The sequence below is a fragment of the Anguilla rostrata genome, chromosome 1, assembly GCF_018555375.3.
Source record: "Anguilla rostrata isolate EN2019 chromosome 1, ASM1855537v3, whole genome shotgun sequence".
In the NCBI taxonomy this organism is placed as follows: Eukaryota; Metazoa; Chordata; class Actinopteri; order Anguilliformes; family Anguillidae; genus Anguilla; species Anguilla rostrata.
This window is the reverse complement of record NC_057933.1, coordinates 53,380,093-53,395,588: the sequence shown is the minus strand read 5'-3', so window position 1 is coordinate 53,395,588 and position 15,496 is coordinate 53,380,093. Positions and strand designations below refer to the sequence as shown.

General features: G+C 43.8%; 1 protein-coding gene across 1 annotated transcript; it reads right to left on the bottom strand.

Annotated features, from left to right (window-relative positions):
* Positions 1 to 206: 206 nt before the first annotated feature.
* tent5aa (terminal nucleotidyltransferase 5Aa) lies at positions 207 to 6,129 on the bottom strand. Its single transcript, XM_064342667.1, has 2 exons — positions 4,589 to 6,129; positions 207 to 3,915 (listed from the first exon to the last, which is right to left on the bottom strand). The coding sequence occupies exons 1-2, from the start codon at positions 5,012 to 5,014 to the stop codon at positions 3,136 to 3,138; spliced, it is 1,206 nt and encodes a 401-aa protein (XP_064198737.1). The 5' UTR covers positions 5,015 to 6,129; the 3' UTR covers positions 207 to 3,135.
* Between the last annotated feature and the right edge of the window lie 9,367 nt (positions 6,130 to 15,496).

The window sequence follows — 15,496 nt, the reverse complement described above, 5'->3', positions numbered from 1 at the left end:
AATGCAGGCCTAATACCCAAAATGCTGGCCTGATGACCATACATATATGTCATACAAATATAATTTTTTAAAGACAATCCATGTAAAATATTGGTAATAAAAATGAGTGCATTTGTCTTTTTTTTTTCTTCCACATACAAACCTCATTACTGTAGTATGTATTTTTCTGTTGCTTTACTCTTTAAAGAGAGACTGATGCTGTGACATGGTTTTAGATTTTTTTTTAATGATGAAAACAACTTTTATTTTCAACCCACAGGAGACATGTACATTTACAAAAAGCTGTTCAGAAATGTTCCATGTGCAATTTGACAAAAAAGCGGAGTGACAACTGTAATATTCAATCCATTTACAAAAAGTCATTACAAAAAAACAAATATGATAGGCTCTTTTTCAAGTACCAGAACAGATTGATTGCAAAATACACCCAAACAGAGGCAAAAGTAACAATGTGTCCGACACCGCATTTGGACTTTAATCCACTGGACGTTAAAAGTCAAGCTGAATCAGCCATTTCATATCTGCGGAACCAGACTGTTCAAACCATGTTCATTGCACATCCTACTGAGTATTATAAAGCTTACCAAAAATAAAAGAATAAATAGAAAACAGAGAGCAGTTGCTGGTAGGACTGTGCTGGTAAAAAGATGGAACACAATATAAGGGAACAGCGAGTTAAATTGTAAAGGGTCGGCACTGGCAGTGGTCTGAAATCGAACCAGCTCATGATGCACCCACATACCCTCCTCTATGCAAAATACACTGCATTCACTGCCCCAGTGACTGTGGGGCAGAAGTCAGAGGTCAGGGTTCAGAGCTTTGGTATCGAGACAAAAATCGGGCCCAAAGAGAGAGGTAGGGTTCCTCTACTAAGCCACTGTATGCCAGGGCATACAGTCTAAGGACAGTGTCTAAAAAGAGATAAATCTGAGACTCCAGTCACCGCTGCCGACACAGCTTCATGCTCCACCTTTTCAAGAACACATAGCTATGGCTTTACCCTCACCTTTCCCAGTAATGCAAATGTGATGGATGGGTGATGTTGAAAATAAAATGGTGTGTGGTTCAGACCCATGTGAAACTGACAAAGGGGAGAGAACCAGAACCTTCAAGAAAAGGATGGAGGTTATTTTCATGTGAATACTTTAGACCAAAAGAAGCAATACCTCTTCACCAGCTGCACCTCTCTCTCCAGAATCTCATATTATCAATTATAACTTCCTCCTGCAGTCTCTCTCCTCTCTTTCTTCCCTTCCCTCTCTCTTGCTTTCCCAGTTCTTGCTCTTGTGCCCTTCCCCTCACCTTATTCCGCCCCAGTGACATTGCAAGACATCCCCTTTCCCGATAATTCAGGACAGCCAACAACAGACCAATGTTGTATCGACGGCCAGCCAAAGTAGGGTTAGGCTGCAGGACCCCAGGGCACAGAGCAGTGGCCCAGCAGGTGGGTCAAGCGCAAACACAGCCCGGCTGGTTCAAGAGCTTCAGCAGTAGCTGCAGAATTCCCTGTCCAGGTGTTACATCAAATTCTGTCCCCACACAGAAAAGAAACCTATAGAGGCACATGCACGCACACAGGCATGCACGCACGCACAGACACAGCCTTCTTATAAATCAGGTCTTTATATTTAGTCTCAGGCAGCTTCATTCACCCTGCTGCCTGTGAGCTAGACTGTATCTTTCTAAGCTGGGCTGTACCTATCCTAGAACTGCACTGTAGTTTGTGAATTGGCCCTTACCCTGGGAAAGCAAAAATATGTAATTGTAGCATTGTAAAAAATGAGGACGGTAAGGACAAATGCACATTGCAACAAAAAAACAACTAAAACACAAGTATTGCTTTGCCGCAGATACCTGCAACCCCCCACCGCATCTCGATCAATCAATGTAAAGAAAAAGATGAAAATCATGTCATTTTTAAATGAATGACAGCCAATGACAGAATATACACTGTATATACCACACTGTGTGAAAAACATTCAGATAAGAGACACGTTGAACAGAGTTCCACATAAAACAAGAATAAATAGGAATGTGAACCATAACAATGCTCTCATACACAACATACTTCCCCTTTTCACTTTTTTACTGCAGCTTTGAAACACTCGCAATATCTTGAGACATCCTCTCTACAACTGCTCACACACTACTGCACGATGCCACACTGCCTACATCTAAGCCAGCTGAGACAGCGAGCAAGAACCTTACAAGTACACTGACACCAGCGCTACATTTCAACAATTCTTTCATACATACATTCACAAGCTTTAGAGCTCCACAGTGTGTCCCTGACTGTGGAAAAAAATGGGTTTACTCACAAAACAATACAAACTGTTAGATTTCTCTTGCCCACAGTAGGCAGTTAGGCACTTGATAGATATTAGACACATGCTTCACATATACAAACATAGCATTTTTTATCTTTGTTTTGACTGGTTTGCTTTTATTTTCTTCAACGTGGGTATTTTAAAAAATCTTTGGTTTTGTAAACACATCATGGTAATTTTATCTGTTCTTATCTAATTTAGCTTTCCAGACTGCTGCTTGCACAGGGATGTGGCCTCACCTGCCTGCCGCCACGGTGGCTGAGGGAGTCTGACGCTACCCGCAGGGTGTTTGCTGAGCACGCTGCCAAGTGGCATGCCTGACCAAGCCAGAAGCCCTCGTGCATGCAGCTACAGTCAGTCTGAGAAAGCTCAGCGTCAAAGCTGCACGCTAACTTCCGTTCCTGTTCTGCCGACTGCACAATCAGACAGAAATACCTCTCTGGGAGAAGGATTCTATGGCCAGTGTTTCAGCCAAGCATCGATGGGTGTTTAGATCAGGTCCCCCCCACCTTACCCAGCAGGCTAGTGGGGAGAGAGGGGTAGATGGCGGTTGGGGAGGGGGGGGGGGGGCTTGCTTGATTTTAGACCTGTAGGTTTTCACCACAGCCCCCTCTGTGTCCTGTAATCCCATGGCAGGGACTCAGTTCTACGTATTGTCACCGACTCTCCACAGAGCAGACCCCATCAGCCCTTCGAAAAAATGTGGGAGACAAAACACACAACGCAGAACAGAACAGGAGGGAAGCCCACCCACCAAACTAAGGTGTACCCCTGGACCCCTCTCCCTCTCCCTTCACCTCTCCCTCGCTCAGTTGCAGGGCAGCCAGGTGGAGAAGGCGTGCTGTCGACAGGTGAAGACAGGCTGCACCTGGGCGATGTAGTAGTTGCTGAAGTTGCCATCGGCCACATACGGAGCGGGCTGGTAGTAGCAGGTGACGTTGGCCACATTGGGGATGACGTTCTGCTCGGCCAGCACGCGCACGGCCAGCATGGTGATGAGGCTCAGGGTCTGCCGCCGCTCGTGGCCCATCAGGCACACCGTGCTCTCGTTCACCACCTCGTGCAGCGTCATCAGGTAGTCGTACTTACGGTCTTCCAGCCCCACAAAGTGGTTCTGCAGGTAGGACTCCAGCTTGCGCTGCTGCTCGCCGATGTCCGGGAAGTCGATGAAGAAGCGCGAGCACATGTAGCGCTGCAGTGACTTCATCTCGCTCTCGGAGGCCGCGTGGAAACCGCGCACCAGCAGGTGGCAGTACTTCAGCAGCCCGCCGCCCCGGATCTCCTCCGGGTTGCGGGTGCAGATGACCTTGTGCCGCAGGTGGTCCAGGGCGGCACCGAAGTCCCCGTACACACTCTCCCCGATGATGGTGGGGTGGAAGGTGGCCGACATGGGGTTCTCTGAGCACTCGTGAAACAGGAGCAGGGAGTCCAGCTTGATCTGGAAGGAGTCCACGCTGAACTCAAACTGCCGCCTCAGTGAGTCTACAAACTTGAGCTCCACGTTCTTGCCACTGTTGTTGGACAGGGAGATCAGGCTCCAGCGGTCAGAGTCGTTACAGACCTTCACCATTTTCTGGACATAGGCCTCCTACATAACCAAGAGAGATTGTACACAAGCTCACCTTTAATTTTCCTCTTCTAGAGGTAGCATGACAATTTTAAAAGCAACACCAAATTACAATAAGATACTTCTATGTATCAATTATGTACATAAAGTGCAGCATAACAGGACTTAGAAAGAAGTTCCATAGAGGACATTTGTACTTTCTATTACTTTAACAATATAACCTATTAATAATGTCTCTATTTCTTCAAATTGCAGGAATATGACAGCACGATTGTAACTATGATAGAAAGACATAGGAAGCATACTGAAAATAATACAAAATGCCGTAAATCTGTACTTTAATTTTCTACTTAGTAAAACACGACCCTTTATTTGCTCAGATTTAATATAGGTAAAAACCTTCCCTACCTACCTAGCCTACGGAATCTAGGTAGATGAAGTGGCAGGATCCGTTTTAAATTGGTTTAGTCAAATCCACTTAGTTGTAGAAAACCCAACATTTTACTATAGATAAACTTGCTAAATGCATTTCATTCCCTAGGCTACGCGCACATTAGCTACTTTTCCCAATACAGTTCAAAACCAATGAACCAATGCATTGTTTAACTTCGTTGTAGCCTATAGTCTATTATTTTCGATTTAGCACGGGGTTAAATAGTATCAAACACATGCAAATAAAAATTAGACGGTTTACCTTTAAAGTTAATGGGGTAATTTTCTCCTTGTTCACCCCTTCTGGCAAGAAATCCAGGAGACAATCTAAAACTATATCCTTAACAGTCTGAAATTCGCCTTCCCCTTTTAGATCCGCGCAAAAGATGAGGTCAAGGTCCTTGTACCCCAATCCGCTGTCCTCGTGCAAGACGTGGCTCGCCGCTGACCCGTTTAACCGTACATCTCGAACAGTGATCTGTTTCTCGTCCATTCGACTCCTCACTGCTTTTACTATTTGTCGTGGTTTCATCTCCAAGGTGGGGAAGTTGCCCCGACCGTGGATGGGGATGGTGTCCGTCAGGATCTTGTCCAAACGCTGGACTTGCTCCCAGCTGAGAACACTAAAGTTGCTGCCCTCCAAGTCCAGTCTATTTCCAGCAGCGGTACCATTATCGTCTTCAGCCATCACGATTAGAAAAGGACAAATACAGATTTAAACAAAACAAAACAAAAAAAAAACTTCTTATTACCTCTGTCCGTGTTCAGGTTTGCACTCAAAGTCAGATATGGTATGGTTCAGATGTACCAAAGTGATCCACATCGGTGATTTGGTTTCTTCCAACTGCGCGTCCCCTCAGTTCGGAAAAAATGGCAATTGAATACTTATTCAAATTAGTAAGAACTGACCGCTGCAAACTTAGGCTCCTTCTCCGCGGTACTCTACTCTTGTGGAGTGACTAAAGAAGAGGACTTCACTTCGCAGTTATTTCTTTCTTTACTGTCTCCCCTTCCTTTTATGAACGTCAAATTCTCCTCGTTTGTCTGTCGGGGTCCCTAGAGCCCTTCTAGATCTGAAGATTACCGTCTCGTACTGGTTTGTATACCGTTGGTTTTCTGAAGTTCCGGCAGTGACTCCATCGCCCGAAGGCACGCCTATAATTTGCATGAATATTCGGGTTGCACTTGGCACGCTCCCCCAACGAGGATTCTTCTGCGGAATTCCTTCCTGAAAGCTTTAACTCATGAGTCCTACATTTTCGCATCTGCCGAGCAATTACAGCAAATTCAATTCAAGTTAGGACGGAATCGCACAAAAAGTGAACACTGAAATAAATTATTGTTTCGATGTATGCCAAATAGTCTTATGTGAATGCAATTTGAACTAAAATTTGGCCATCTGCAATAACTCAGTTTTATCACAGTTAACTATTATCTGTCCATTGAACTTTTATGCAGGTTTTACAAGCAGGTGGACTGAGCTGCGCCCCTCTGAGCTAAGATGCGAGGAATGTCAAATGAATACTGAAAAGCTTCGCCTCAAGCTACCTTCAGCAAGGAAGGTATATTTGATTGACAGCTGTCTTCACCAATCACTGCGTCGTATGTGGGTTCAGCCCCTTCTCTTTTCAAGTCTAATCAACGGTATACATGATATCTGTCCGAGTAAAGGGAGACCGTTAAATATATTCAACAGGCTGATTTTAACGTGCTGTTATGTACACCTTTATTCACCTAACAATTTGCAAGGTCGAGATCAAACATAAAGGTTTAATTTGAACTTTTCAATGTAGAAGTGAATCTGAACATTGAAATTGATTTTTACTGCCTTCGACGCAAATCATGCCAGATTGTAGCCTATTGTAAATTATGTATTGTTGAGTGGAACCATTGGAAAATTAATGGAAACCATTGTTTTAAGGATGGAAATTCTTAAAGTATTTTTCAAGGATGGTAGACCCATAACAGGCTCAAATTGCACCGTCAGTAATATCAAATTTTGACAATAGGCTATATTTTAAAATAATGACTGACCAATTTTATTATTATTATTATTATTAGTTATATGTGTACAAGTGCATATATATATATATATATATATATCCGTCCAGGGACACATTCACTCTCTTAGTCCATTTCTTTGCCTGTAGAGATACAGTACGGTACGATACTCTGGGACTGGAAGGATCTATGTGGCCCTCTAGAGGAGTAAAAGTCACTGCCACATTTTATCCTATAAAGTGTCTCTGCAACTATATACCTGTATATACACTATGTACATATATGACTCGATAGAAATGCAGTATTTTTTGTACACACTCATTCTATGAGCCTCTACGTTCAGCTCATCCCAAAGGTGCTCTATTGGATTGAGATCTGGAGACTATGCAGGCCACTGAAGTAAATTGAAGTCACTATCATGTTGGTGGAGCCAGCTTGAAAAGATGCATGCTTTACAGCATGATGCATTATACTGCTGGATGTATCAATTTGAAATAAGGTAGACTGTGGCTATGAAAGGATGCACATTGTTAGCAACAGTGCTTAGGTATGCTGTAACATTCAAATGATGTTCAATTTATATTATAGTGCCTAATGTGTGCAAATAAACCATTCTCCACACCATTATATCACCAGCAGCAGCCTGCACCCTTGACACAGGGCAGAATGGATCCATGTTTTTGCCAAATTCTGATATGCATGGCACAGCAGAAATCAAAATTGACTTGACATGGTGATGTTATTCCAGTCTATTTCCAGTCTATGAGGATCTTAGCTGCCAGGAGTCAAAACCTGCCTAGTCTTCTGCTTCTGTAGCCAGTCCACTTCAAGGTGTGATGCAATGTCCGTTCAGAGATGCCCTTCTGCACACCACTGTTGTATACAGTTGTTGTTTGAGCATTTGTGACCTTTCTGTTAGCTTGAACAAGCATGCCCATTCTCTTCTGACCTCTTTCTATAACAATGAGTTTTTTCCCAGAACTTCTGCTGTCATGCGTCATGAGTTTAGAGACTCATGTGCCCATGAAAATCCACGGAAAGTAGCTGTTTCTGAGATGGCTCCAAAAATCATTGCTCATTGGTTGAACAACAACTAAACTTCCGCAGCATGTCTGCATGCTTTATATATTGAGTTGCAAGGTGTACCTAATAAAATAATTATTTATATATCTATATACTGTTTATGAGGAGGTGCATTCAGTTGTTAGACCAATGATTAGCGTGTGTCTGTGAAGCAAATAGATCAGTGTATGTGTGTCTGGGTGTATGTACTGTGCTATGTATGTGTGTTCTGGGAGTGTATGTGCGCAAGTATGTCGGTGCCATGTTTATGTCCCTCATATCTTTTTTGGTCTGATAGCACAGGATTTGTGAGGTGCATTGCTGTCCAATAATTATGTGTTGATGAGAGCACTTGAGAGCACTGCAGGAGATTCACCACCTCACTACATATCTTCTGTCTGCCATCCCATCTCCTTTCCTGTAGTGTTACACTCTGTGTGCACCTCTGCCAAAAACACACCAGCAGGTGGGAATGACGTGCCCGGTCTATTGCCATCAGCCTCTTCTGTGGTACTGACCCACAACATCACTAGGCAGCCCTGATTCTTTACAGCTGCTGGCCAAATTGCAAAAGAAAAAAGTCCAGATGTTTTATTTCCTTCCTGCCATTTTATCAATTTTATATGGATTTAGTATTGCTGGTCTTCTGAATTGTATAAACTGCTTTGTTATCATCCAGCTGGGAGAGGGAAGGAGACAGAGAGGCTGTGGGAAAATCTTAGATTAACTTAGTCCAGGAGTACGGCATCCGAGGCAGAAAACCCAAACTAGGAAAACAACGCTACATCCATCTGACACAATTTTGACACCAGCTCTTATTTGAGGCTCACTAGTATCTGTGCCATGGGTCACCCATCTGGACCAAGGGAGAGCACTGGGAGCTTGTACAACTCAAACAGTTGCTCCATTGTGAGGCTTACTATGAGCTGGGCCCTTTTGTCAGAGATTCAGTTCTAGGCCTTGGCTGTGTCATCAGCCAACTATGACCCAGAGTCCACTGTAGTGGGAAACACTGGCCTCACTTTACCAGAGGTAGGGCATGCTGATGTTGGCCAGGATTGAAAATGATATCCTTACAAATTTATATTCAATGAAATACAATATTCTCCCAGCCACAGAAAATGGCACATGTTGACATGTCTGTCGTATGTAATTTCCATGTTGTGCTGGACTTGGAGAAGGGGCAGTGTAAAATGAGGGAAAAAGTTAGAGTAACCACAAAAATTTCAGAAAAACAGAAAAATCTAATGCTGTCTCCCATCCCCAACCCAGAAAGGGACAGCAGCAATAGAGCTGTAGTGTTCACGTGCTGACAGTAAGAGTTCTGGATCTGAGCAAATTAGTTTTTGACTGATGGAACGCACAGACAGTTTCTTTCTGGGGGAGGGGGGGGGGGGCAGGAAGGGACAGGGGTGGGGGCAGAGTAGACTTAGGTACAATGTCAAGGAGGGGCACGTCATCCAGAATCCATCAGCAAGCGCAAAGCTCTGCGTCACTGCAGCCACCCAGTCCAGTAAACCCAGATTATCCCATTTACTCTAACACTGTATTACCCCAGAGGAAAGTGGCTACGAGGCATGTCCACTGTGACATACACCGATCACCAACTATGGCCGCACTCTCTTACACTGACCACAACTACACATTCACTTACCATGACTGCATACTCGCACAATTATCACTGACCACAACCACACATCCACCTATCACTGACCACGACCATACACCAATCACTGGCTGACCACAAACTCATACACCAGTCACTCACTATGAATGCACACTCACCCACCAACAACACACTGCGACCGCACATCACATCATATTACATTACACACAGGCATTTAACAGGTGTCCTTATCCAGAGTTACTAACACAAGTGTTACATGTTTACATAGTATCCATTTGAACAGCTAGATGTATACTGAGCAATTTAGATGTAGTGCCTTTTTTGCTCAAGGGTACAATTGCAGTGCCCCAGCAAGCCCATTTCCCTAACAATAATACTACACTGTAGACCTACACACTCATTCATACACCAATCCCTGACAATGACCACACACTGACACCTATGCCAGTGATTGCAGTCACATTGCTAACTACACAATCATATACTCACCTGTGACTGCGAGTTGGATCACAACCGCACACTGACTGCAGTCATACGCTAACCACTGACCGTGGTCGTACACTTTTACCCTAAGAAAATAAGGAAAATAGCAGGAAAATAATGATCATACATACATACACTAATGTTCCAGAAACTGAAGATCAGGAAAGCTTTCGGAAAGATCATCCCTCGCAAATGCTATCACGCATCTGGAATAGTACATTACCCCCAATTGTTAAAATGTATATTTTTAAAAATAATAATTTAGAGGTTGTACTTTCCAGGGTTACAACGCTTTAAAATGTGCCGGCTCCCTCTATTATGTGCTTCACTTCCATTTTCCTCAGTTGTTGAATTCAAGTTTCCACTGAGACAAGATGTTGGCTTCCCTTGCAGTATCAGGATAAAATATCGAAGGTAATTAATTACAGGCAGGGCCACTGTTATACTTAAAGGTGCTACTTATTTCAGACTATGAGTGAATGAATATCCTCATTATAACAAGCACAAAGAGAGAGAGAGAAACAGGCTCTGCTTAAAGTAAGTGTTTAGTTGGAGACACTAAACATAGGAAATTTCATACGCTATGTGCTTCACAAGTTCTTTTCCTAAGTTCCTGCTACCAACCAAAATCCTGTTGAAGTGGGACATGCATGTTAAATTAAAAATGTGTAATGAATTCTGTGTGTCCTTATGTGCCCCATTACAGTACGAGAAGGGCTGAGGGGGCCTCTGGTCTTCTGGGGGGATGTGGGGGCATGGGGGGGGGGTGCTTCAACATCCAGTGACCAGGCTGCCTTCTCTTTCTTCATAAGAGCACATTTTACAGCCATGAGTTTGTCTTCTGGGTCTATTAAAAAGCAGCCTCAGACAGTCTGGCCTAATAAAACGAAGGAGGGGGCCAGAGGCTCTCCCGAAAAAGAGTGCAGCCGAAGAACGACTTTATGAGGCCCCAAAATGTAGACGTGAATGCCACATCACCTCCTCCCACTCATCAAGCCCTCAGCAGGGGCTTCATACTGAGACCTAATTTCATCTCTCATTTCTCATCTCCCCTTAAACTACCCCTTCTCAGCTGCTCCCAAAAACCAATCTGCCGTCTGAAATGATAAGGGACAAGCCTGGAAGACAGCCGGTGATTGGTGAGTGCAAATAGATTTTGAAGATCTAATTGAGGGGGCACGTTAATGTTTTAATTAAGAGGCCTTAACGAGCAGAGGAGATGCAGAGATTATGCTCAGTGTTTCATCCTCTTGGCCCCAGGAGAGACGGTGAGGTCCAGGGTCTCTTGGAGGAGTGATTAGAATTTCAATCTCATTAGATGGCATACAGCATACCTGTGCTTAGGCCTGCCAACGAGGCAATAATATGTGTTCATTCATTTATAAACATGAGCTTCATCAATGGACCTTCACCCCATGTACTGACTGTGCATAAAACAGGTGGAAACAGGACCCAGACTTAGGGCAGCCTGATTTTAATACATAACACAATGTGTGGCATCATTGGGTAATGGGAGCGAGACATATAGGTTCCCATTCAAAGCACAGTGGCAGTGGAGTTTTGTGGGTCGAGGGCAGCCCACGATTGTATCATCTTGGCTGTTTAAATAGCAAGCGCCCAAGCCGGGACCTTGAGGATGAACGTCCAACTTTGAGGTCCCAGGAGGAATGGGAGGCTTCCTCATCCCTGTTTTTAAACCTTTTTCCTGAATCTTGCTCCTGGCCCAAAAGAAATTCTTGGAGAGATGGCCTCCAGATTCCTTGATCTGCTGCAGAGGGAGAGCAAGGAATTCCTGGAGTCGGCCGAGTCAGAGAATCCAGCAGGTTTCCGACAGAAGCAAGTCCCACAAATCTCAGACGTCACTGAGTAGGACAGGGTCAAGCTTTATCTTTGAGGTCAGGCGGAGATGTCAGACAGGAGTATTTATAGATGTTTCCTCACAGAGTCGTACAGGGTAATATGAACTACTCTGATATAGCGCATATCCTTCTCCCTCTTTGTCCAATTCTCTCTGTCTCTTACTCTCAATATTTCTCGCCAAATCAACTGAGAAACTCTCTATGCCACAATTCTCAGAGAGGGCAGATATCTCAGCTCGGCTATTGGCATCACTCTGGAACTATTCTAAAAAATACTTTTCACCACACTTCACATCATCACAGAGTCATTATGCAACTATTTAGTGCTCACCCCTGCACTAAGCACTGCAAAAACACCACACTCATCACATCATCAACCCACTTCCTGTCAGGAAGAAAAAACATGCCCCACAAAGGAGCCAATAATAATGCTTCCTAATTCCTACAGGCGACATAAAAATCTAAAAACAGTGAACCAAGCAAGCAAAGAACAATGTGAGCAATCTGGTCCATCAGAAAAGGACCTGCTGTAACCGTCTCCCTACCCTCCTATTGGCACAAGATTCAAGTGTTAAATAGAAAGTTATAAGCAAGAAAAACGTCCCTGATTCACTGGTATTTTTCATTAAAGCAGTCTTTCCGTGGATGAGTCCATGAGGGTTTTAATGAGGATTCTAACCACTTGTCTGCCATAGGAATCCACAGCAGGTGCAGTCTGGGAGATGAGACCCCTCAGGAATGGGTAATGGAAAGGTCTTTGGAGGTTGGCGTTTGATTATTAAGGGTTTGTGATTTATTTGGCATGGGCAGACTCTGCAGCTAAGGAGGAAGTGAGGCTGCTGAAGTGCTTGACTAAGTGATGCATTTAGCAGACTGTCTCTGTGAAACAGACTCTGCTGTACAAACACTGAATTTGGTCAAGCACCTGCCCTGAAATGGGCCAAACCCTCACCCGAATACAGGCCCTGCTGTATAAACCCTCAGCCTGAAACAGCCCAACACATGCAGGTCACATCTCTGTGCGATTCTAGACTGACCACAGCCATGCCTGTTTCAGGACTGACAGCACCTATGAACCAGCTGATGTTCAGTAGCTGAGCAAGTGAGGAGATGGAGCTGCAGTCTAAGCCCCCAGTGAGCTGTCGCTGGGCAGCGAGACAGAACGTGTGGCCCTGCACATCCCAAGACGGCTGACGTCACAAAAAAAGTGGCAGGAAATAGCTGACACGTTCTGGGCACGTTGAGAAATGGGCTTTGCCTTTGACCTTAACTATTTAAAGTAGGCAGCTGATCCCTGCTAACTGGCTCCATGACCGATAAGTGGGATTGGAGGGCTGGACACAGCCGTTCTGCTGTGTGTGTGCGCGTGTGCGTGCGTGTCTGTGTGCGCACGTACATGTGTGTGTGTGTACGTGTGGAGAGAGGATGATAAACAGAGGCTGGTGGCAGTAGGGGTGTGTAGAGGTCTTTAATAGAATTCCCATCTGATCCTGTCTTTTTTTATTTTTCTCTTAGTTCTCAATTTTGAAAGTGACATGACGCAAAGTGTCAAAGAAATAATTAGGCGACAAGGAGCATGCACTCTTTGTTTTTCCTCTGCCTTCACATTGGACCCACGTGCCGTCAACTCACAGGAAACGGCTGTCAACCGCTGCAAACTGCAGACTGCAGCATGAAGGCCTGGGCTCCTGGGTTCTGCACACAACCAGATCCTTACACACAACCTGCAAGATTCTATGCATCATCTACAGCGGCTACTGTATGTGCCAGATACATGCAGCCTGCAGTTCTGTGTGCGCTGTGTGCTGGGCCTATTCTCAGAGAGAGCAAATGAAACACAGCTCTGTTCCAGCAAAGCAGTGTTCTGCGGCTCCACTGCCTCTGACCTAAGGACACTGGTCACACGATGTAGCATAGAGGTGGCAATGGACAGCAGCTGGTTGTAACAGCTCGCTTCTTTTTTAGCTGAGAGGAAAGAGAGAATCTGCTTGTGAACTGGAAAAAAAATGTTTGCACAAGAGCGAGGCCGTTGGCCGACAGGCATCATGGTGAAGGTTCACCTCCCAAAAACCACAGTGGGCTGTTTCTAAACTGAAAAAAATAGAGAACTGGTTCACATGTTCTTTCCTTTTTTTCTGTTGAATGAGTCCAGCTTTGTTCAAACATAATTTATCTGTTTTGCTATTGAATATTTGTTGGTTCATTCAAGGGAAATACTAGTATAGCAGACCAATAGTGAATCCAAAAATGGTGACACACTGTGCAAGTTTAAAACTCCTGAGTGAGATACCTTACTCCTATGTATTCCTCAGGTTCCATTGTCCATTAATGTAGTATATAACAAATCCAACCAGTTAAGAGCAAGAAACCCAACCTAGCAATGACCTCCGGTGCTGAATGTCAGTAGCCCTATGGGAGGCCTAGGGATTACAGAACTCTGTTCTCATATTGATTACTGTTTGAGTGTTGATTATCCTCCTCAGCAGGGTGTCTGTTATCCTTCTGAACCCAGAGGAGAAGCAGCTCTAGCCTGCAGGAAGACCTAAGAAAGGTGTATCTTGCATCCTAGTCTGTCAACCCACAGTGAAAAAATGAATTTTGAAGCATTTCTCCTGATGATGATGCCTGATGGACTTTCCACTGGCTGGATGGAACAGTTGGCAGGGCCATTCTGCTGGGAAAAATTAGGAGTCCTGTCTGTGTAGTAGACTTTATGGAAAGGACATAGCTGTATTTTTTGCAAGTGTGTCTTTCTCAGAATTGTTTTTCTACTTTCATTTATTTGTTTCATTTTTTGAAGTGGTCCCACCATTGAAATGGCACTCAATTTTATTCATATTCTCATGTTTAGTAGGTGCCAGATTGTGAACTGCTCTTTACTTTGGGTTCATTAGGCTAGTGCTGTCTAACCATGAGTGTCCTTCACTCTCAAAAATATGACTAAGTTTGAGCACATTGAGCAACCTAAGCAACAACACCACAGGACTGGGTAATCTCATAACTTCCTGTTTTAGATGCATAATGGCGATTAATAGAGTTCATGACCTGTTCAAGCCTTGCCCTGTTTATTGAGACTGACATAGATCTGCAGGACTTTCTGCTGCATGGAGATCTCAGTAACTCAGCCTACACCTCAGTTTTAAATTGAATCAAATTTTATCTGTAATGTACAATTTCATACTCATGGAGGTATGGAAGTGTTTCCTGGAAACTTGGGAGTAGATTGTAGTTAACAGTTAAAGCAGTGAAAAGTTTTTTAAAATAAAGCGTTAAACTCCACCAGATACCATCCTCCAGGGACCAAAGACCCTGCCACCACAGGGTTCTCATTTAGCCATCCGCAATTCATCACTTTCAGTGACTTTAATTGAAATAAATGGGCAATTAGCATTCATCTCAGTTTCTATTTTCCTCTAAGACCGCAGGAAAGGGCTGTACCTGAAAATGATACTAATCACTGCTCTGATGGTAATGGACTTTATCCGATAGGGTCAGTGTGCCCAGGATTAATAGATCATTACTCATGACTCACGTAACTCTGATGATCTGTTAGCAAACAGAATGATGCAGACTGCAATCTGTAAGACACAAACAGAGATGGCTTGTTAGCTGTTAGTTTGCACTGATGATTAAGAAAAAGGGCAGAACTGTAACAGTGTTTCACTTCTTCCTCAAATATCATAGATATAACAGCCCCCAACCAAAAGGCAATTCATTAAAAATGGCAAAAATAAAAGGTGATTGAGATAGCATTTCTGCATGGTTGCGTGGTTCAATCAGCATTAGCATCAACATCAATTGACAACAGTCTTACGATCTATCCTGTATACAATAATAATTGCATTTAGTATTTATGTCTTGCTTGTTATAGGTGTGCATTGCATTTCCATTGCTTGTTGGATCTCAAAGCACTATGCAGGAGCTGGCCAGTTACAAGGAATTTATTCTGCAGACAGCTATCTATCGAAGAGGGTAACAAACAACATATCATTGCTTGTGGGAAAGTGACTCACCGGAAGTTAATGTTGAGGGTTCAATAGGAGGAAATAACAACGATAAGAACGTACTGTAAAAGCACTACATTGTAGTGTTGTTGTCTATATTGTGCCTTCAAAAAGTTTTCACCCAGTGAAAAAAT

Coding starts and splice junctions, on each gene's coding strand:
- tent5aa (XM_064342667.1), bottom strand. CDS start 5,014: ATGGCTGAAGACGATAATGGTACCGCTGCTGGAAATAGACTGGACTTG. Junction 3,916..4,588: donor TTACCCCATTAACTTTAAAG/GTAAACCGTCTA, acceptor TTGGTTATGTAG/GAGGCCTATGTCCAGAAAAT.